The sequence below is a fragment of the Rhinocladiella mackenziei genome (assembly GCF_000835555.1).
Source record: "Rhinocladiella mackenziei CBS 650.93 unplaced genomic scaffold supercont1.4, whole genome shotgun sequence".
In the NCBI taxonomy this organism is placed as follows: domain Eukaryota; kingdom Fungi; phylum Ascomycota; class Eurotiomycetes; order Chaetothyriales; family Herpotrichiellaceae; genus Rhinocladiella; species Rhinocladiella mackenziei.
The window spans coordinates 3,284,334-3,305,000 of NW_013550601.1; the positions used below are offsets into that span (position 1 = coordinate 3,284,334).

The 20,667-nt window shown below is 50.6% G+C and overlaps 5 protein-coding genes across 5 annotated transcripts; 4 read left to right on the top strand and 1 right to left on the bottom strand.

The window, feature by feature from the left end:
- Window positions 1-364: 364 nt before the first annotated feature.
- Window positions 365-1,408, top strand: Z518_06300 (uncharacterized protein; the record flags this gene model as incomplete). Its single annotated transcript, XM_013417110.1, has 1 exon — window positions 365-1,408. The coding sequence occupies one exon, from the start codon at window positions 365-367 to the stop codon at window positions 1,406-1,408; it is 1,044 nt and encodes a 347-aa protein (XP_013272564.1).
- A 3,511-nt stretch (window positions 1,409-4,919) lies between these two features.
- On the top strand, window positions 4,920-6,267 carry Z518_06301 (uncharacterized protein; the record flags this gene model as incomplete). The annotated part of the gene is made up of 2 exons (XM_013417111.1): window positions 4,920-6,173; window positions 6,223-6,267. The coding sequence occupies 2 exons, from the start codon at window positions 4,920-4,922 to the stop codon at window positions 6,265-6,267; spliced, it is 1,299 nt and encodes a 432-aa protein (XP_013272565.1).
- A 1,139-nt stretch (window positions 6,268-7,406) lies between these two features.
- Z518_06302 (uncharacterized protein) lies at window positions 7,407-10,828 on the bottom strand (the record flags this gene model as incomplete). Its single annotated transcript, XM_013417112.1, has 3 exons — window positions 7,407-8,700; window positions 8,760-10,128; window positions 10,180-10,828. 3 exons carry the CDS (start codon window positions 10,826-10,828, stop codon window positions 7,407-7,409), a joined length of 3,312 nt encoding a protein of 1,103 aa, XP_013272566.1.
- Window positions 10,829-14,251: 3,423 nt separating this feature from the next.
- On the top strand, window positions 14,252-15,845 carry Z518_06303 (uncharacterized protein; the record flags this gene model as incomplete). The annotated part of the gene is made up of 3 exons (XM_013417113.1): window positions 14,252-14,566; window positions 14,612-15,694; window positions 15,756-15,845. 3 exons carry the CDS (start codon window positions 14,252-14,254, stop codon window positions 15,843-15,845), a joined length of 1,488 nt encoding a protein of 495 aa, XP_013272567.1.
- A 1,536-nt stretch (window positions 15,846-17,381) lies between these two features.
- Z518_06304 (uncharacterized protein) lies at window positions 17,382-20,139 on the top strand (the record flags this gene model as incomplete). Its single annotated transcript, XM_013417114.1, has 4 exons — window positions 17,382-18,006; window positions 18,063-18,513; window positions 18,593-18,950; window positions 19,000-20,139. The coding sequence occupies 4 exons, from the start codon at window positions 17,382-17,384 to the stop codon at window positions 20,137-20,139; spliced, it is 2,574 nt and encodes an 857-aa protein (XP_013272568.1).
- Between the last annotated feature and the right edge of the window lie 528 nt (window positions 20,140-20,667).

Here is a 20,667-nt window from a genome sequence, read left to right on the forward strand (position 1 = left end):
ATCACGCAATTCTTAGGGTTGATGAAACAATATATGCGCCTGAGCGCCTCTTTCCTATCTAGCCAGCGCCTCCTATTCCACATACCTATGACTGCCCGACTCCAAGAACTTGACCGCTGACGCCATTGCGCTCTTCCTCGACTCGAGTTCTCGCTCGGAGTGCGAATCTCCAATCACCTACCCTTGTCGATCGCCGAAACTTTCCAAAGATCTCAATGGTGATCAAGCCCACTGACTTTTGAGGATCGCCAAAACGGACCCGATCGAAAGATTGAACAAAAATCCTTCCAGGGACGACTAGAAACTCATAGCGCAAGTGGCAGCTGACCTTATCTGGCACCAGGCAGGGCAGGCTATTGTTGCCATGGCTCCCCACGATCTCGAACACGACCAGGCTCAAGATGCAGAATCCTCTTCTTCTGAATCTCAATCTGAATCTGAAACTCCCGAATCCTCACCCAAAAAGCCTCCCCGTAACTTATTCCGTCGGGAATCTAGCATTCAGTTTTCGGAAGGCACCAAAACACAATCTCAGTCCCCCATGTCTAACTTTCACCGAACCACGGGCGATTCGGATGAGATCACTCCCATTAGGAGTGCGGATAATTACACCGGTCGTCGATACAATACTGGAGAAAACTCATCCCCGTCATCGAGTCGATCTGATGCAGCTCATGAAGAGGAGGGGGGGAGGGAGCGGGAAGATGGTGGGAAGAAACAGCCTAGGTCTCCATGGTTCAAGAAAATGGTAGAGAAATACGGCGCAGTCTCGTTGGAAAACAAAGGCTCTGTGGCACGAGATCATCTCGCATTAGAGAGAACATTTCTGGCCTGGCTTCGAACCAGTCTAGCATTCGCCAGCATTGGAATTGCCATCACACAGTTGTTCCGACTGAACACTACCATTGCCAGTCAATCGGAGGTTTCGATGTCTAGGATCTCGCTGGCAGGAGATCAAATACCGTTCTCCCCGTTAATCGGACAATCTGTTCCAGCGGAACTGGTGCCATATCTACAACAACTCCTCGCATCATCCACACCACCCCCGATACCAACCTTCGGACCGACACTTCTCGATCAGCTCCTTCTCCTCCCACCGCCAAATTCCAAGAGCTTGCAACTCTCGAAGTGGGACGATCTCAGCGCGATGGCCTTTGACGAACACGCCGCGGCGAGACTGCGGCACGTGGGCAAACCCCTCGGTGCCACCTTCCTAGGCATCTCCATCATCATCCTGTTCATCGGTTTCCACCGTTACTTCGAGGCCCAGCACTGGATCATGCGAGGGAAGTTCCCAGCAAGCCGTGGTAGTATCTTTATCACGGGATTCATCGCAGGCTCGCTCATCATCGCAAGCCTGGCTGTCGTGCTGGCGATTTCCCCTACGAGTTATGAAAAGAAAAAGTGATGAGTATATGGCCATCCTGTGGGATGGACTGGTACACACACAATTGAGTTTGCGTGGTAATACGGAATCTGCAAAATTCCTCTTCGTGTCTGGCATATTGAACATAGTGTTCTTGCATTTGACCGCACATGGGGACGGACGGGATTACTTTTGATCCTTGGGCATGACACCTCGTGGTCTGAAATTGAGCCGAGTCCGTTTCAGAGAGCCAGCCTCTATCTTGATCTCGCTCCGCAGAAGTCTAGGCGATACCCTCGGTTCAAAAGGAGGCGGAATTATATTCACGTCACCAAAAGTTACATCCTGCCAATGACACTGGCAGAGGAAACCAATGGCATCGGGTCAGCTTTATCCCATTCGGCCAGGGAGCACCTGATCCCTTGTATTATATTGTGTATGCTCGAGAAGCGAACGAATCTGAAGTACATTACCACCGAGATTCATGACCGTCGAGAGATTGTTTCATTTCGTCGTTTTCGCGCCAGGTGTGCTCACTTATCTTTGCTGGGGATATGGGTTAGTTTCGCGTGCTACACCTCACCCGGCGCTTTTCCAGTATAAATGTTCCCCCAGAGACAGGACACCCGGCACCTGAGCATGCCTATAGCGTCGTATGTGTTATATTGTACCGTACTTTGACCGAAGTCTGCAGTAGTCGTGGCAGACGACTGGTCACGCTGCGTGCGATGGTGTTAGGAGTTCCTGAACTGGATCGTCCGACTGCCCACTCCCTATCGCGTTGAATGCCCGTTGGATACGCTATGACAACGGGCCAGGACCAGATGAGACCGTGCGACATGAGCATGTCGACTCAGATATTGGCATACCTAAGGAGAAACTGAAGGCCAATCCTTGGATCGCGTAAAAAATATATGAATAATTTGGAGTCCTTAGGAAGTTCTGTGGGGGAAACGGGGCCAAAAAGGATCATGCTACATGCAGTACTTCGTTATCTAAGTCAAAATCTCGACGAACCGGTGCTCCCGGAGCCTGCTCCATATTCCCTTATTATTCCTCTGGCATGGCAACTTACTCTGCAGAAGACTTCTGGCTCGCACGTGCGGACTCTCTCGACCGGTTGAAAATGGAGGAGGTGTTATGTAATACAGCATGAGCTTCGCGAGTTGTTAAATCTCGATGTTGTGGCCCGGAAGATTTGTCCATGCAGGTCACTCGACACGAGTGTGCCTTGCAGCCACCCTCCTTTTTCCTATTCAAGCATCATGGGTTGAGTCAGCTTTGCTGCAGAAAGCCGAAATGCATGCATTTTGATCAGATTGCAGGAGGTCGAAAGATGAAACTAGCCCGTGGCGACCGATTTCCCGATCCAAGGCGGTAAAGGTGGTCTTGTGTAGTGTGGTGCCAAGTCCGTCTTGTGGTTGGTGTTTAGTCGATAAACGAACAGGGGCGAAGATTCCCAAATTTAGGGGATTCACCCAATTAGGGCGATTAGTCCAAAGTTTGAGCCACTGTCCGATGTCCGCGTCGCCAGTTTTCGTGTTTGAAGGCACGCCGTCTTGTTCAGAGACCCCCAACAAGTTCCAGAATGAAAGCCACATTAACCCGTGGTGGCCTCAGAACTCGTAATTCGTTTCCATGGCTTACGGGGAATTTTCATGGCTGAAATGTTCGGTTTCTATTTCATCTGGGCAAAGGACGTAAAGCTGAGGCGTACAAAATAGAGTTGGAGGATAGAGCATCAAAGCAAAAAGGTCAGCCCGTGGTCATCACTCCCTCTGCTTGGGATTTGAGTGAAGTTGAAGGTTGTACGGTGTACTGTGATAATGCCAGGTGTGTGGTCAAAGTGGTCGCGTGGAGCGAAAGACAATCGCCCAGTTCGCAATCAATGGATGACAGTTATGATGCTATCGACAGCAGAAAAGAATGATCCGTGAGCTTTGATAAGGGATGTCTAGCCTTCGCTGATCCATTGCTGCGATGCTTGCGACAGCATATTTCGGTCTTTGCCAACATGATGCAAACTTCCAGCCAAAAAAAGAGAGGTCATGTTTTTTGTGAATGCATGCTCACGGTATGTGTGTACCCTTCACTGGATCTTGCATATCAAGAACAGCAATAATTGAAGGTCGTAACAACCAATGACCGCAGTCAATTTGAACTCAGCCCATGTTCGCATGTCACCTTCAACGTGACTGTCGGAGATCAGTTGCCTGATAGCTCCAGAGCCCAAATGCAACCGTTGTGCGGGTCAAGAGTGGTTAATAAGGAAAGATCACCGATAAAAAATTTGGATGAAGATGTTCACCATTCAAGAGAAGAACATCACCAAATCAGAGAAACCCCAAGAAAATGGGTTGTAACTACTTGCCGTCTGATTAACAATGGTACTGCTGTGAGGCGCCGCCGCCGTGTGGCCTTGGGCAGAGCGCTTCCATTTGGAAACCGAACCGCCAGAGTAGGATTGCATTGTACTTCAAGAAGCAGATCTGGTCCCGATAGCGAGTAACGAGCACTCAACCTTGTTCTTGCAATGGGAAATTGTTGTCCAGGGATCGAATTACCCTGCATTGCGATTCGGAGACGCTGGTTGCGTGGCATCTATAACAATTCCTTTCTCGTTTGGGATCTGGAGGTGTTCGTTGGCTCTTGAATTAGCTGATTAGCTGCGTGGCCACCTCCACAATCATCGAGTCCAGTGCAGGTCAATTGAGACACTCTCGCTTGTTATCGTTGGAAGAGTGAGCATCGCACATGTGGCTCATTGGCCGTTGTCGTCGGAGGAGGTCAGGGCCAATGACGGGGGCTGGGGACATTGTTTAGCTGACGATCCACGGTGGAGTGCAATTTCTTTGTTGTGAAGCGCGGACCTCTGAGGAGCAGGGGAAAGAATGGGCAGGCCCGCAGGGGCCAGCCGCAGCTTTCTAAATTCGCAGGCTTTACCTGTTCCTGATTCCTTGATACCTTTAGCTCCTTCAGAGACGAACAAAGCCACCGTCCCCCGAAGTCCACGGTGACACCGCCAAACCAAATGCCCAGGCTCCGCCCAGACTTCTCCTGCTCCCTTTCTTCACCCCCCCCATCACAATTTACCATACTCACTGTGATCTATCTCGAACTCATCGCTGTCAATTGATTCACAATCTGTCTCTCCTCCCTCCTCATTCTCAGTTGGCCGACGTTCCTTACCAGAGAGACTTGTCTCTCGTTCACTCCTTTACAGAAACAACCAAATCACCTACGCCAACTTCCTCCCTTTTCTCGCCCTCGGGCTCGAGCCTCGACACCAGCATCCCAGAACGGATCATATGAGTCTTCGGCTTTGTACGTTCATCTGACCTTGCGAACAGCCTCGATTTCCTTACTTTCCTTTCTCGTCTTCTGCGAACATTGGAAGAAAGAAAAAAACAAAGCGACTGACTTACACACGAATCATCATTCAGATTCGGAGCTTCTTGTCTCTGCCAGTCCCACATAAGCTACACTCGTTCAATACCTATCCGCCAGTCTTTGAGAGACTGTCGTGTTCAATCGTTTCTCGAAGCCAGTCGAGATGAAGATCAGTCCGATTGCCTTGACGGCAGCCTCTGCCTCCGTGGCATTGGCTCAACCACATATCCACGCCCATCGACACTTGCACGAACACAAGCAACGTGATGTCACAATGACCAGTTGGGCTCCAGGTCCTACTGCCTATGTTTACGTTCTCAATGGCAAGGAAATCAGCGCCGAGGAAGTGTGTGAAGGTCTCAAGAGCAACGAATTGAAATTTGTGGATGGACAGGATCCTGGTGTCTGTTCGACCACTTCCACCAGCATAGCTCCCGCGACCACCAGCGAACCCTCTTCAACCTGGACTCCTGAGTCGACCACGACAACCTCTTCGGCTGCAGAATCATTGTCCCAGCCGGCCGAATTCTACCAGGCCCCAGCTTCGTCCTCTTGGTCTAGCCCAAGCGAGTCTGCCAGCTCCAGCTGGGCTTCCCCTCAATCTTCTGCCTCCTCCGTCTCTTCTGGTGGCACCGGTCTCGATGCTCCTTTCCCTGATGGCGAGCTTTCTTGCAGTGAATTTCCCTCTGATTATGGTGCCATTCCACTTGATTACCTCGGAATGGCTGGTTGGTCGGGCTTGCAATCAGTCACCATTGCCGGTGGCGCCGTCACTCACATCGTGACTGGTATTTCTGGCGATTCCTGCGAGGACGGAATGATGTGTTCCTATGCTTGCCCTCCAGGTTACCAAAAATCTCAATGGCCTTCGACTCAAGGTTCCACGGGTCAATCCGTCGGCGGCTTGTCCTGCAGCGGTGGAAAACTCCATTTGACAAATCCTGACCTTTCCACTAGTCTTTGCATCCCTGGCGTTGGTGGTGTTCAAGCAAACAACAAGGCGAGCGGTGTCGTTGCCATCTGCCGTACCGACTACCCTGGTACGGAATCCGAAACTATTCCCGTTGAACTTCAACCCGGTGAGACGGAGGATTTGACTGTTCCTGACGCCGCCACATATTATACATGGCAAGGCCAATCAACATCTGCTCAATACTATCTCAACCCTGTTGGATATCCCGCTTCGAAAGCTTGCCAGTGGGGTACTCCTGGACAACCCTTGGGCAACTACGCTCCTATCAACTTCGGTGTTGGAGCCAAGGATGGTATTACATGGCTCTCAATTTTCCAAAACCAACCTACCACCTTTGCTCAATATGAAGGTACTGTCGAGCTGACTGGAAATCTGTCCGGAACTTGCAAGTACTCAAATGGACAATATTGCGGCGTCACTGGATGCAACTCGCAAGGATGCACTGTAAGTTTTCCTCCCAGACTATTGTGAATTCAAGCTAAGATCAATATAGGTCTCTGTCATCTCTGGCACGGCCACCTACGTTATCTCTGACTAGGCGTCTTGCCCGTCAAACAACTGTACATGACACGATCCCATTGCTTTCGAATTGCATATTACGCCGGCGTTGACGTCAGGTTTCCATAAATATTTTTTCCCTTATCTGTTTGCGAGCATGACCAGGCCCTTTTCGCCTTTCACCCCAGTCGACGATTTTTAGGTGGACATCTGATACACGACTGAAGATATGCGTTAAAGAAGCGGCGGATTGAATACGACTCAGGAACGGACTGAGATTCATACCCCAACTTGATTCAATCGAAACAATATGATCTTCAGTTAACCTCGACAAGATATCCTTGCCCACGAGTCAAAATTGTATGTGACATCAGTGACATCGAAGGACGTCTGATTCTGTTGGGGGGGGAGGGCGCTCTTAATGTGTGAACTTAGGAATTGAGAGATATTGATGCTCGTTGGATATGACTGGAATTGGATACCGAGAATGGCTCTTGTCATTGACACCTTTCCAACCGATTCAGCAGCTGACAATATGTGAGTATCGATATCTCCTCCCGACCATTGATCAGCCGACATCAACTCTTGCACGACATGTTTCAGGACAACAAGCTTTCCTTTCTTAACTTGTATATTATATCGGAAGTCAATGACCTTGGCTTTGGCGTGGGTCGCGGAGGGATAACGAACCAGAGATTTGGAAAACCTTGTTTTTGTTCCTCATGCAGTGACAAGAGAAAGAGCAAAAGCAAAGGGTCAAAGCTTAAAGGGGCTTTTGGCTGTCCTGGTCGATGGCGGTCGGGGGTACTGCTTTTCCTATGTTTAGCTGGCTAGTTTATTATGCTGCTCTCTTTGCTGTAGTTTCCTCATCATAACCACTGACAAAACGAAAAAAGAATCGTGCTTTTTTCTTAGTCCCTTTCTTTTTTGGTGTATGAGCATCATCAATGTCGGTTCAAAGGGGGGGGTTTGGTTGGGTATAGAACTTCATATCTCTGTTACCATCCCTGGCATACGCTACTGATTTGGAGTCGCTGCATTGTATTCAGGGGAGTATCGAGAACATCACCATTTCAATCTCCACCCCTTTACCCACTACCGTCGATCCCAGTCACGTCAAGTCCTCCTGCACTAGCCTTTGCCGTCAATCTCCACTCCCTCGCAGATAATTATAGTAGTTCAGCATGTTTCCAACACAACAGTCCACTCACGCTCACGACACTCGACCTCATGTTCCTTCTCTGTTCTCGGCCCGCACGCACCGGTGCCCACGCCCGCGACGTCCCCGTCGATCCGCCACAGCGCCCCAGCTCGAGGAGAGACCAAGTCACACGGGTGCTTTGCATTCTCGAGCATTGAGGCGTCGTAAAACTGCGTCGCAAATTGGAAATGTGGTTTGTCGGTCTCCTCGGGCCCAGGCATGTACGTGGCGCAGAGGGAGGGAATTTGTCCTCTCCTCTCGTCTGCTCTTAGTTTTCCTCCTTTATTCGTACCGTCTCCTTTACCCCCGGACGAAGAAACGCGGCACCATCGAACGTCGCATCTATTCCCGTTCTCCTGCGGCACTTCGTAGTTAGTCATCATGTCTGCGATGGACATGTCCCAGATCCCCGCGGCTTGCGAGGCGCATTTGTCGCTGTAGCTTTCGCCCGGACCTCGTCCGAACCAGGCTACGTGGTCGTAGAACGGGGATAGTTGAACGTGATGCCCTACGCGCGGGAGGGTGAGTGGATGGGCATCACCGTGAGGTAGAAGGTGGATATGGATTTGGAGGCGGAGATGAGATGATGAGGATGTTGCGGTGGAAACAGTGTATGTTGTCTCGACGTCAAGAGACCAAGCAAGGCTCGGGGGCGCGAGCGCGTGGTGGGCTTTCAACTTCACTGAGCCATTTCCGGAAGGTGTTCTGGGTCCTGAAATTTCTGACGCACCTCCTTCCTCTACGACAAAGGACCTGAGTCGACTGGTCATCATGTGCAGGCCGTACCGTTTCCACTCGCCAGTCTGCCATGCTGCATCGTTGTCCGTTGGCGCACGCCAGAAATTGAGAGCTAGCAAGGGAGAGTCGTCTTCGGCTGTGAGTAAGTCGGTGTCCTTGTATTTCCAAGAGGAAATCTGTCCACGGACGCGGTCAAATGTGATTGAGCCTGTTGAGCTGACGATCTTGTACACGAGGGCTGTTGCGGAGAGATTGACCTGTTGAGGTGCGGAAATTGTTAGCGTCGTCAACGAGGGTTCATGAAGAATGCTAGTTAATGACTTTGAGGGAGGCATGTTGAGCTGATCCTGACTCCATGCCATGACATGGCCGGCTTTTGCCCACGGCTTGTCTTCTTTCTGGCGGAATGTCACGGTCAGCCAGCATTCGTGTGAGCTATAGATGTCGAGTACATCCTTCGGCAGATGGATTTTGTCTTCTGTGCCTGCCTCAATTGGAGGGAGAGGTAGTACTCCCGAAGCGATTCTTTGAGTCCTGAGAGTCCCGTTAGTGTCGTCTTAAAGGTGAAATTACAAAAGGGCCCGCGGACGAACTCATTGCGGAAGATCTCGACTCGATACTCAGCAACAACATGCTTCAAATCAACGAAGTCATATCCATTGAACACGACCAATTTTGAACCGCTTTCATCAACCCAAGCCTTGATCGGCTCAAATGCCTTTTTCAATTCCACCAGGCCTGGCGTAGGCGTATGGTCGCTGAAGCAAAGTCCATCCATAACAAAAGTCCCGTCGTTCGGGACATCCCCAAAATCTCCTCCATAGGCGTAGTACGATTTACCATTTCCATCTTCTTTCCATATTCCATGATTAGCCCATTCCCAAATAAAGCCGCCTTGGAGTCTCCTGTGCGAGCGGAATGCAACTCGATAAGTTTCAAGTAGCCCAGGTCCATTGCCCATGGCGTGAGCGTATTCGCACAGGATAATGGGCTTGGTGAAATCGTCTCCTCCAGACTCAGCTTCTTTGATCAAATCATCAGGAGATGTGTACATGTGGGATATCATGTCGGTCGAATGAGCTTGCCAGTCTGGTTCATAGTGGACGAGACGACCGGGGTCACGTTTCTTTGCCCATTTAGACATAGCGATGTGATTCCGGCCGTAGAATGCTTCGTTTCCAAGTGACCAGATGATGACGCTGGGATGGTTCTTGTCCCGTTCTACGAGTTGTTGCATGCGGTCGACGTAAGCAGCTTCCCACGCCTCATTATCAGACGTAAAGTCAGCCGCGTCTTTGGATGTTTTCCTCACCTTCTCTTCGAATGCGGCAGCGAAGCCGTGACATTCGAGGTCCGCTTCATCGATGACCCAGAAACCAAGTTCGTCACAGAGGCCTGTCAGGGCAGGGTGTGAAGGATAGTGTGAGCAGCGTATTGCGTTGACGTTGTGGCTTTTCATGAGCAAGAGGTCATTCCGGATAAATTCTACAGGTACAGCACGGCCCCAATGCGGATGATGGTCGTGGCGATTAGCGCCTTGAAGAAATATGGCTTTTCCGTTGACACAGATGTTGCCTTGCTTCAATTCGACACAGCGGAAGCCGACGCGTTGGTGGATTCTTTGAGCGAGAGGGGTGGTGGTGGGCTGGGTTGAGAAGAGGCTGATTTCTAGATTGTAGAGATATGGGGTCTCTGCAGTCCATTTGCGGGGATTCGGAACGTGTATCGAGTGTGAGAACGTGCGGGTTGGCGGCGAGACTGCAATTAACTCGTCCGCGCAGACTGTTATGTTCATGTCATCCTTCAAGCCGACCGAGATCAAACAATCATCGTCTAATTTCAGGTCGAGCTCAAGTATTAACTCGGCATCTTTGTATTCGTTGTCAAGTTCTGTTTTGATAAAGAAATCATCGATTCGAGAACGGCCAGGAAATGCTAGGAGATGCACATCCCGAAAGATCCCTATGTGGAGTAAGATTTGTCGAAATCATTCAATTCAGAACAGGTACACACCAGAAAGCCACCACTGATCCTGGTCCTCAATATAACTTCCTGAGCACCATTGAAGAACCTGGACCGTCAGATAGTTCGGTCTGTCTCGGAGTGCACATCCTGTAATATCAAATTCTGCGGGATTTCTGCTCCCTTGAGAATAGCCGACTTGTGTTCCATTGAGCCACACATAGAAAGCACTGTCAACGCCATCGAATCGTAGTCTGATCTGGCACCATTTGTCCCAGTGGGGAGGAACATCAAAATCCCGACAGTATGTGCCGGTGGGATTTTCTGTGGGCGAGTAAGGTGGACAAACAGGGAAAGGATAGACAATATTAGTGTACTGTGGTCGGCCATAACCTTGCAGCTGCCAGTGATGTGGGACTGTGATAGATTTCCACTCGTCACCCAGTCGTCCAACTGATGACCTAGAACTGCAGGTTCTCCCGTCAGGGGCTTCTTGAGGGGACGGAGAGTAGTTAAAGATCCAAGATTCATTCAAAGACAAGGCAGTATTCGGTATATAATATGATCGAGAGCGAAGACGATCTCGCTGGAAGATCTTCTGATTGCACCAGTCTGGAAGTTCTGCCGTGCTGCCTTGAAAGGACACCTCATTCGCTCTCTCATTTGGAAACATCTCCCTAGTGTCATTTGTCAATTGCATTGTTGTGAGTGTGAACTCTCAGTAATTCCAAGAGGTTAAGTGCTGTGCTAGCAATCTTTGCTACGATACAATGCACCCGACGACGATGGAGAGAGTAAGTTTGGAAACGGGTTAATGCAACTTGATTGATTGATTGATTGATTGATTGATTATTCCTACACCCGTGCAGGCCGCTTGGCCTATTGGGACCTAAGCGCTACCATAGCATTTTCCTTGACGATATCCCCATACCCATTTCCTGTGTAACCCTTGACATTGTATCCCAGAGACATTATTCCCACGGCTTGTGGTCCCCAGCTTTGAACTGTAGTAGAATAACTGTGACCCGAACGCTTTCGGCGCTTGTCCCATGGCGACTATCTTCGTGGGCGATTCCTCGAGTGTTGGCCTTCATAATATCGGTGGACCAGCGAGCCGCAGGCCACCGCTATGCCGGTAGCCCTGCCAAACGCCCTCGTGATCACTTTGTCCATTCCACCTCTTTTGAGCTCTCTTGACTTCGTTGTGCTGTCGTGCTTGTCGTCGTGTTGGTGGTGCAGGACGCGCGCAACCCCTGAGCTGCCAGCACGTCCCCGTCCGCCGTTGGATTCGTCTTGGTTTCCCCATCGAAACAGGTACTTACACCGGACACCGCGAGAAGGTGCGAATCCATCGTCCCACTGGCTAGTAGCCAGCGCCCTGCGTGCTCGCAGAGGGCTATGCAACTTGAAGGTGCGGGGCCGGCCGACAAGGCTGAATCGGCAAACTTTCCAAAGTTGCCACGACAAGGCTGGCCCCTGAGCCCCTTGCGAGCTACGTGCTGATGGGCTCCTGTGCCTGAGGAAAGGCTAAGACCATCTCTCACCGGAATGTAAATTATAAAAGAAAACTCTGTCGACCGTCGAAAGCACGAAGCTGATTGTCTATGAACGAGGACATTGAGACGATAACTCCGTTCAGTTGATGAGTTGCACTGTCAAAACTTCGGGCACTCGCACAACCATCCCACGAAGTCGGATTAACAGACTGGAGACATGGCATTCTAAAGCTATGGCAAAAAGTCTCAGGAGTGAACTAGACACCTCTGTTGGACCATCCCCTTATTCCCAGGGTGCGTTTGTGGACTCCGCTTCCCAATTAGTTGAAAATGGAAAGCTCGGATCACATGGACAATATCGCCGCTTTCCATGACGATGAAAATGCTAAGCCTCGACGGCGAGGGTTTCTCCAGAATCCTGAAACCAAAATGCAACCAAGTTGGTTGTCATCGACGTTGATCGGGCCCCCAATTTCGCCATTGAGAAAAAGACTGTCCGTGACCTTTCCCTCCTTTGAGGGGCAGCTCGCTGTGGAAAACTTTTTCGACGCTGAGCAGCCGAGTGTTCTACGGCGTGTGTGACGGCTCATCCTACCAGCAGACTGCCAGACTGCTGCACGCCCTCCTCTTTTGAGACGCTTCTCCGCAGAGACGTCATTGATGCAGTGAAGGCCTCTTCCTAGTGGTTGGGAATCGAGACGCGTGTATCGAAATGATAATTGGTGGATGCTGAGGTATCACGGGACACTAACTCACAAGTGAAGACACGAATTCAACAAGTGGTGTCCGTACAGGACTGGTTATGCCTAGGGTGTGACGTATACGATCTACTTTGTCGATCTTGACTGCTGCCCAGTGCAGCTCGGGGTCTATTGATGCGAAGATGGAATCCAGACCTGAAGACCGATGATCGAAAGATGTGTGATTTTGGAGTTATGGTCGATCATTCGATTCCGAGTCCTGAGCATCAGCACCCCACCCCGTGAGTCGACCGTACAAGGAGACTGATGATCCGATGTCCGTGGATTCGATGCAAGAATCTGAACATTCGAGAGAGTCAAGCGTCTCGTAGCTTAAAGCTCGAGAACTCGGAATGAGGGAACCCCCTGGACCTTGAATCGCCCGCAGTTTCCTATCTCAGCGCCCGGAAGTGGATGTCAAAATGTTCCTTGGGACTATCGAACGATTTACGTTCCTTGTTACCAAGTCGCTAGGAACGGAATCACTCATCCCTTTGAATTTCATTCCGCACTGGCATGCCAGAATCATTGTCGCTTTTTCAGATCAAGTCTCCAAGCCATGGGTTTCACAGATAAAGTCGTTCCAGATTGGAGCCCCGTAGGGTACCGCCGGAATTGGAGTTGTGGCTGAATCTGATCCCCGGAATGCAGCGTATCCAGAAGCAACATCAACCCTGGTGCCCGAAAATTTGGAAACAACGAGTCCACCTTCATCAACTGATGGAGTAATGCTCGAACTGGTATCAGCTGTAACAGTGCCCCAGTATTCCTGGGAGGCCTCTTCCTTTCCAATTTGATCAATCACAGAAGTAACTGTCTTGACGAGTGCAGAAAACATAAGTTGAATTGCTGCGATCGAACTGTCCGGACCTGTGAGATTGATTGTCGTGACCACGTCGTCGTCCTACCTTAGCATTCGTGAAGTGCATCAGCTCGACCGCTCTTCTCCTCAGTTGGGGCTCTCGACACTTCAATGCGGTTAGATAAAAAGGAGGTAAGAAGCACACTTCGAAAGAGAATCCTGCTGCAGTGCCTTGAGGAGTACCTCGCAGCAGACCCCCTTGGCAACTTGCAGAATTCTCTCAAAGTCCGCAATGTAATCATTGAAGCGATCTTGAGAGAGATCGAGACCCGCTTCAAGGAAGATTTTCGTAATCAAGTATTGAGATCTTAAAACTGAAAACGCCGAATGCTTGTCGGAAGCTCCTGCTGATGATGACTGGACATCTTGGAATGTCTCGCGCTATGCATTTAGTTGCAGCCGAGTAGATTCTTGCTCAATTTCCAGAGCGGCAAGTGTATTGGTGCATCTCCGCCAGGCCGGTCTTCCCAAATCACATTTGACGTGCCTTTTTCTGCAAATGAGACAAGCAGTGCGAACTTTGAACCGGCGTCTGCCTTGGGAGGACACATTCTAGGCTATTCAGAAGCTAAAAGTGAGGAGGAAAGGATTGGGAATGGTTGGGTGAAAAAGCAATCAAAACAGTCACTTGGTGTCGGCGGTGCGTGAGGATCAGGTCGCAACCTAACTTTGAACTAGAGGTGGAAGCCAGTTTGTCAAGGCAGAGGCTGACCTGATCTGAGTCGGGCATCGTCCTCTACAAGGCTCTAGCCAGAGTGATAGGTCGAAGGCGGGTGCTGTGACCATGACGATACAAAGTTCACAATCCACCCGATACTATCTATCAAGGCAACTGAGACCAATCCCCTTAGGCCGTTTAAAAGCTCTTGGCGGGTTGCCGGGGGCCATTTTGATTTCCAACTCATGCCTCCGAAATCTCGCCGACACCAACCACGATTTTCTTAGCCACGGCAACATCTTCAAATATTTCATCCAGCCTCCAAAGCGGAGCAGCGATCTAATGCCATACTGACAGCGTCCGAATTATGAAGCAAGTCTCCTTACCGCTCGAAACCCTGCAGGCTTGGTCCCATTTCAACAACATCCAGCTTTTCGGAGCTTCAGTTGAACCTCAACTGGTCACAGGGGATGGTATCGACAAAGGAGGCGGACTGGTGGCAAACACTGATCTTGGGCCGGGAGAGCCAATCTTAGCAGTCCCATTGGAGCTTGTCTTGTCAAAAGAACGAGTTGAAGAATGTGCCAAATCAGACAAACATCTGAGAGAACTGATCGACGCAGCAGGCCCGTTATTTCAGGTGGGTCGGCGCAAAGGTGATGGCTTTTATGGCCCGCACCAGGTAGGTCGCCTTTGCATGATACTGACTATTTCAACTCGTTTCCAGAATCCTCGCGCTGCAGTCCTCCTATTCCTCGTCTATCAGATGACGATCAACAGTTCCGACAGCGAAAGTCGCCACCTTGGATTGAAAACTCCTTTCGCTGATTACCTCAAATTTCTGCCCAAGGACACCCCACTCCCTACATTTTACACATTGGAGGAAAGGGAATTACTCATCGGCACCTCCCTTTCTGAAGCCTTGGAGCAAAAACTCAGCAGCCTCGAACGGGAGTTCGACAGACTAAGGGCAGCCACCGAAACAATACCCTGGTGTCGGGACCTGTGGTGGGACGAGTTGACGGGTCACCTCGACATCGGAGATTGGAAACTTGCAGATGCCGTTTATCGATCTCGCGCCTTGGAGCTACCACGAGGGGCCACCGTTGGCATGGTCCCTGTGGTGGATATGGCAAATCATGCCTCTGATGATCGATATAATGCACGATTTGAGGTCGACGACGATGCAGGGTCTGTGTTGCTTGTTGTGCGGGACCGGAGATCCATCAGACACGGGGACGAGATAACCATCATGTACGGAGCCGGTGGAGTTTGCGAGATGGTCTTCTCTTACGGCTTTCTAGAAGAGCACGTGAGCAGCGCTAGGGAGATATTCCTCAACTTGTCCATCCCAGCCGATGATCCCTTGCGAATGGCCAAAATTCGCTTTGCCCAAGAGGCGCCTGGCGTGCGTATCTACGTGGACGACTCCGACCAGGTACACTGGGAGAGTACTTTCGTTTGGTGGACATGCGTCAATCAGGAAGATGGTCTAGATTTTCAAGTGGAGCAGACCGTCAACGGAGACACGGAGCTGAAGGCCACATGGAAGCAGAACGATCTCCACGCGGGAGCACTGCACTCTTTGCTTCTCCAGGATCGTATCCGAGATGTGTTTGTCCTTCGTGCTGTTGTCATCGTTCAACAAAAAGTTGAAAATCAGGGGATGCGACTCGCGGCTAGTGAGGATGACTTCGATAATACCGTTGTCAACGGCCAAGTTCGGCAATCCGTGTATGAAACCATCGGGAGACTTCGGAAGTTGGAGCTGGAACTGTTGACTAGGGCTTTTGAAACTCTAGAGAAAGAGGTAAGTCGATCAACGAGCGGGGGGGGGGGGGGGGAGGAAAGGTTAGACTAATATCGCACAGAAGGCACGGCTCCTTGAATCTAATATTGTCCGTGACTATCTCGAACACGGTGCAGACTCGACCGGAGAATACCCAGATGACTTTTCGTGAAAGCTGATGTGTGGCGTGGTAGAGCTTGAATCGAGCTAGAGGATCTGGTGCTTCTAAAGCCCGGATCAGGTCGGAGCCTTCTGATCTTACGTGGTGTGAGTCCTTAGAGTTCGTAATCATTACCTTGTGGTCATTTTTTGATGGGCTGATGCTGACCCCGAGGTTTCTAGTGGCCATTGAATTTTTTGCTTATTTTCCGCTTGACCCATTCAGGCTGCATAATTCGTATGCGAGATGTGCTTTATCTGGCTTCTCCCGCGAAGTTCCGCTCGTCCATCACCACTCAACATGTATTGTTCTGAACTCTATTGTACCTGACTTCGACGCTTGACCGCCATGTCCAGTTGTCCCACTCGTAATCCAGCAGAAGCAAGAAAGCAAAAAGGATGGAGGACCGAGTTGTCATGCAAAGTATATCGACCCCTTTTTTTTACTGCAGGAGGAGCTGCTACAAGGGAGCGGTTCCGCTTATGTTCAGGGTCATGCAAAGCCAGGGATCTTAAGCGAACGAGATGGACCTTTTTGATTCGAATCCAGCTTTGAGGGGTGTAGAGGACTGGCATCAAAAAGGCCTGGGGAATCTTGAGGATGGATGGGCATCGATGCACTGCGAGGAGCGGCGAGGGGTACAGGTGGACGGAGGAAGTTCGGATCGACGGAAGAGCCTGGATAGAATGGAAAGATTACGGAATGTCTTGGTGCGAGGGGATGAAGCGTTGCTGGAAGAGGCATAGCTGAGTCGAAGGAATCGATGCGTTGCAACCCCTAATTCGCTCCATATCACTGCCGATCCCGCGGCCGATTCGTGTGTGTGATGTGCGGTTTTGCGGGGAAATGGAACACAGCTTGATGAAGAAAAGCGTGTAGAACAGCTAAAATTGTACAGACTTGACGCGAACAGGGGGCTGGACAGGTAGACTGGCCGGCCAGCTTTTAGCTGTTGGGAAGAAATGGCGTCGGCACAAACTCTGCGAGATGGCAAATGACTTGGCAGACTACGGAGGGAGCATCCCTCCAGCCCCACATCGAAGATTTTCTCGTTCCAACTTCGATGCCCCGACGTGCGTCTCGCGTCCCCAGCCCGCGCCCGCAACCCTCCCACAGTTACTCCCTCCCCCAGAGCCTGTGGTTCGTACAATCCTAATCCCAGTCTCATCCGACCTCACACTCATTCACCCCCAGATCTCAGCGTTCCATCCCGCTGTCAACGAATCCTTTGTGGCGGCCTGCTCTCATCCAATCGCCACCCTCATCGCCCTGACCATCGCGGAATCATCTCCTAAGAGCCCCTCCACCACCGTCTCGAGTGGTCTGCTGTCATAATCTACGTCCTACCCCGTCGCCTCTGACATCTTCGCTCCTGATCTTACACTTTGGACTCTCTCACCAAACTTCTGTGACCTCAACGCTCATTTTGAAATCTCCCACGGTCATCCACTTCCTGTAAATGATCACGACGGCTCTGTCACCCTCCAGCCTTCCTTTATGCCTCTGCCATAACGGAACTTCCAGCCAGACTCTTCTCGACCCGCCACCATGCCGGGTATACTACCGATGAAAATGATTCGAGTGGGAAGTAGTGCGCAGAGTAGGATTGCGCAAGCTTGCGATAGGTGTCGTAGCAAGAAGATCAGGTGTGACGGCATACGACCTTGCTGCACCCAGTGCGCCAACGTCGGCTTCGAGTGCAAGACTAGCGACAAATTGAGTCGCAGAGCATTCCCAAGGGGTTACACAGAGTCTCTCGAAGACCGCGTTCGAGGCCTCGAGGCTGAAGTCCGAGAGCTGAAGGACCTATTGGATGAGAAAGACGAGAAGATCGACATGCTCTCACGCATTCACAGCTTCTCTCCTCCCTCTCGGAAATGTTCAGCATCCCTGTCGCCTGCACACGCAGCCCAGGTCAAGGCGGAAGTGGAATCAGCCAGAGAAGAAATACTACATGTTGAGATACCCGCTCCAGTACAGCCGAAAGCCACGTCGACTGGTTCCTCGACCGTGTCCTCTTTTATTGAAGCCTTTGATCAGAAGGTCCAAGAAACAGGCAGGCAAGCCGCCGGCGTCTCCTCATCCAACCTGCAGAAAGCTATTCAACCAATTCGTCAGACCATGGTTCCGGGCCCTAAGGTGCCACCCAGGATTTTGTCCGACCAGTACATCAGTATGTTCAACGTCCCTTGACTCATTTTCCGAAACAAAATCGACTAACTTCAATAGACCTCTTCTTCCAAGAATGGCAGCCTCTGCTACCAGTTCTCCATCGCCCGACGTTCCTTCGAGTTTATGAACAGTATTTGGCCAACCCTGAAAATGGCAACTGGCAGAGCAACAAGCAGGCTTTGGCCCAATTGTTCCTAATCTTCGAGATTGCCGCCCTCTCCAGCTTGACCACTCCGAAGAAGAGCACACCTTCCTTCGAGTCTCAATGGCGCAAAGCTCTATACTCCACGTCATCGAGTGCATCCCTGTCTACGCTCCAGTGTCATGTGCTTGCGCAAATTTGCTATCTATTGCGGGCTGACTACACTCATCTCACACGTCACCGCGGAATTGCTGTGACCATGTGTCACGAGCTGGGACTTCATCAAGGCCACAAGTACCATAGCCTGTCCCCACTTGAAGCCGAAACCAGGAAGAAGGTCTTCTGGTGCCAATACGTCCTCGATAAGTATGCCTCCCGAGCCCAACCGTTCTTTACACCCGCGTGAATACATCTTTTCGTCTGACTCCACTGACGTCTTTTCCAGATTTATCTCGGCTACCACGGGAAACCCGCCCCTCTTCCGAGATGATGATATTACAACGGAGTTCCCTGCCGATGTCGACGATGAAAACCTCAGCACTCAAGGCTTCTCGCCTACTCTCCCTGGCGAACTGACCAAGATCTCCAGTGCTCTTGCATTGTTCCGCGTATCTAAAATCTTGTCCAAAGCTTTGGATAACCTGTACCCTGCCAAAGCGAGCTATCAACTGTCCTTGACAAAACTCTATGCGCTCTCCGATGAGCTCGATCAATGGTCAGAAGAACTTCCCGACCATCTCCGTCTTCGCTTCTGCAACGATAAACCAGCTACACACTTGATCAGCTGCAGGTCTCCATTACTGGTATGTCGTTGATCGTTAACTTTCAGGGTCCGTTCTAACTGTTCAACAGTCTCTAGCATATTTTTATACCAGGAGCTTGATCCACCGACCACTACTTTGCCATGGCTCTGGCAGTGCTGCATCCGCAGCTGGCATTGTTCTTGCAACTGCAGGCAAGCATGTGCTACAGATTCTTGATCTTCTCTTGGAGCGTTGCATGAACTACGCCTTCCCCTTGAACAAGACCCATCTTCTATTAAGCTCTGGATTTTCAATCCTCTGGCAGTCCCTTGACTTGGAAGACGACAGCAAGCTCGTGAAGGATAATCAGAAATCATTAACTCTTCTGGCCAACATGCTACAAAACGACAACTCAATCGCCGCACTAGAATTTCAAAAGATAGCGACTTGCTTTATCGCGCTAGAAGGACGGATTGCGTCTACCCCAAAGAGTGTCGACACTGGCAATTCACCGCAGGGATCAGGTTCGGCAATGCCTGCCCCTTCAGAGGTAAAATCCAAATCTGCCAGGAAACAATTGCAAGCAATTGCCTCGAGATGGTCATCATTCAGCAACAAAGGAAAACCCGAGAACACAACCCGACGTGCAACGGTGTCTCAAACTGGAAACGCATCGTTCAGCCCTGCACACCGGGCAGCGAGCACGGTCAGCCTCACATCAACTCGATCTGCGCCAGTCAAGGCAGTGAAGTCTTCTTCGCTCAACCGAGTGAATACCGCGAGAACCATTGATAATCCGGCCATTAACTTGGACTATCTACCCCTTGATGGCGACTCACAGACGAGAACCTCGTCGAGCACGATGTTACCTCCAAAGAAGCAACAAACGCCCACACTGACGGAGCCCAGCTGGGAACGTCTTCTCAACAATTTCGACAGCAACAATCCAGGAATCTATCAGGATATGACTGCCAATGGGCACACCCTGTATCAAGCTCCCAGCAAGGAATGGACCCCTGAGGTGTGGCACCTATCTGCCATAGATCTCGCTGTGAAAGCACCTGTGCCGCAAAGCTTGTTGAGTTTCTCCGAAGAATCACTCACCAGTGGAGACGACTTTCTGTTTAGCGCTGCAGGAAGCAACAATGGTTCAACGGCCACGGGCGACAACCTGGACCTTGCAGAGACCTACCGAGGCATTACGATCCCAGTTGACGATGAATTCGAATTTCATGAGGTAGAGGCATGACCAAAGTCCTGGAGACTTGCCCTGCTCAGATCGTTGACGGCGGATTTTTACTGGTACGACGAGATTGGAATTTGAGAAGACCAAAGTGGATATCCGATGGGTGTGGATGCGCAAGGTGCAAGGTGGATCCTTTGATGCCGGACGGATTTGAGGCCAAAAGTTTGTCTTGTATGGGTTATTTGTTATGATGATACCAGAGACATGTCAGAGGGAATGCAAGGCGCGTGGAGTATTTTATGAGTGGATGAGCGATGTATGTGGTGATTATTTATGGAGAGAGTGTATGTGAGGATGACTCATGCTTGGACACGGACAGGATACTCTCTTTGATGGAGTTGCTTTTGTCGATATTCGAGATATATAAGATGCAATTTTATCATGTTAAGTAGACACGCTACCGTTCTCAGTGCAGGAAACATCTTGGGAGTCGTAGTAGTGATCCTACCCTACTCCGTAGTATTATGAGAAACACAGAAGCACCGAGCCTGCCGGCATTCCCGCCACCTGACTAGAGAGAACAACTCTTCC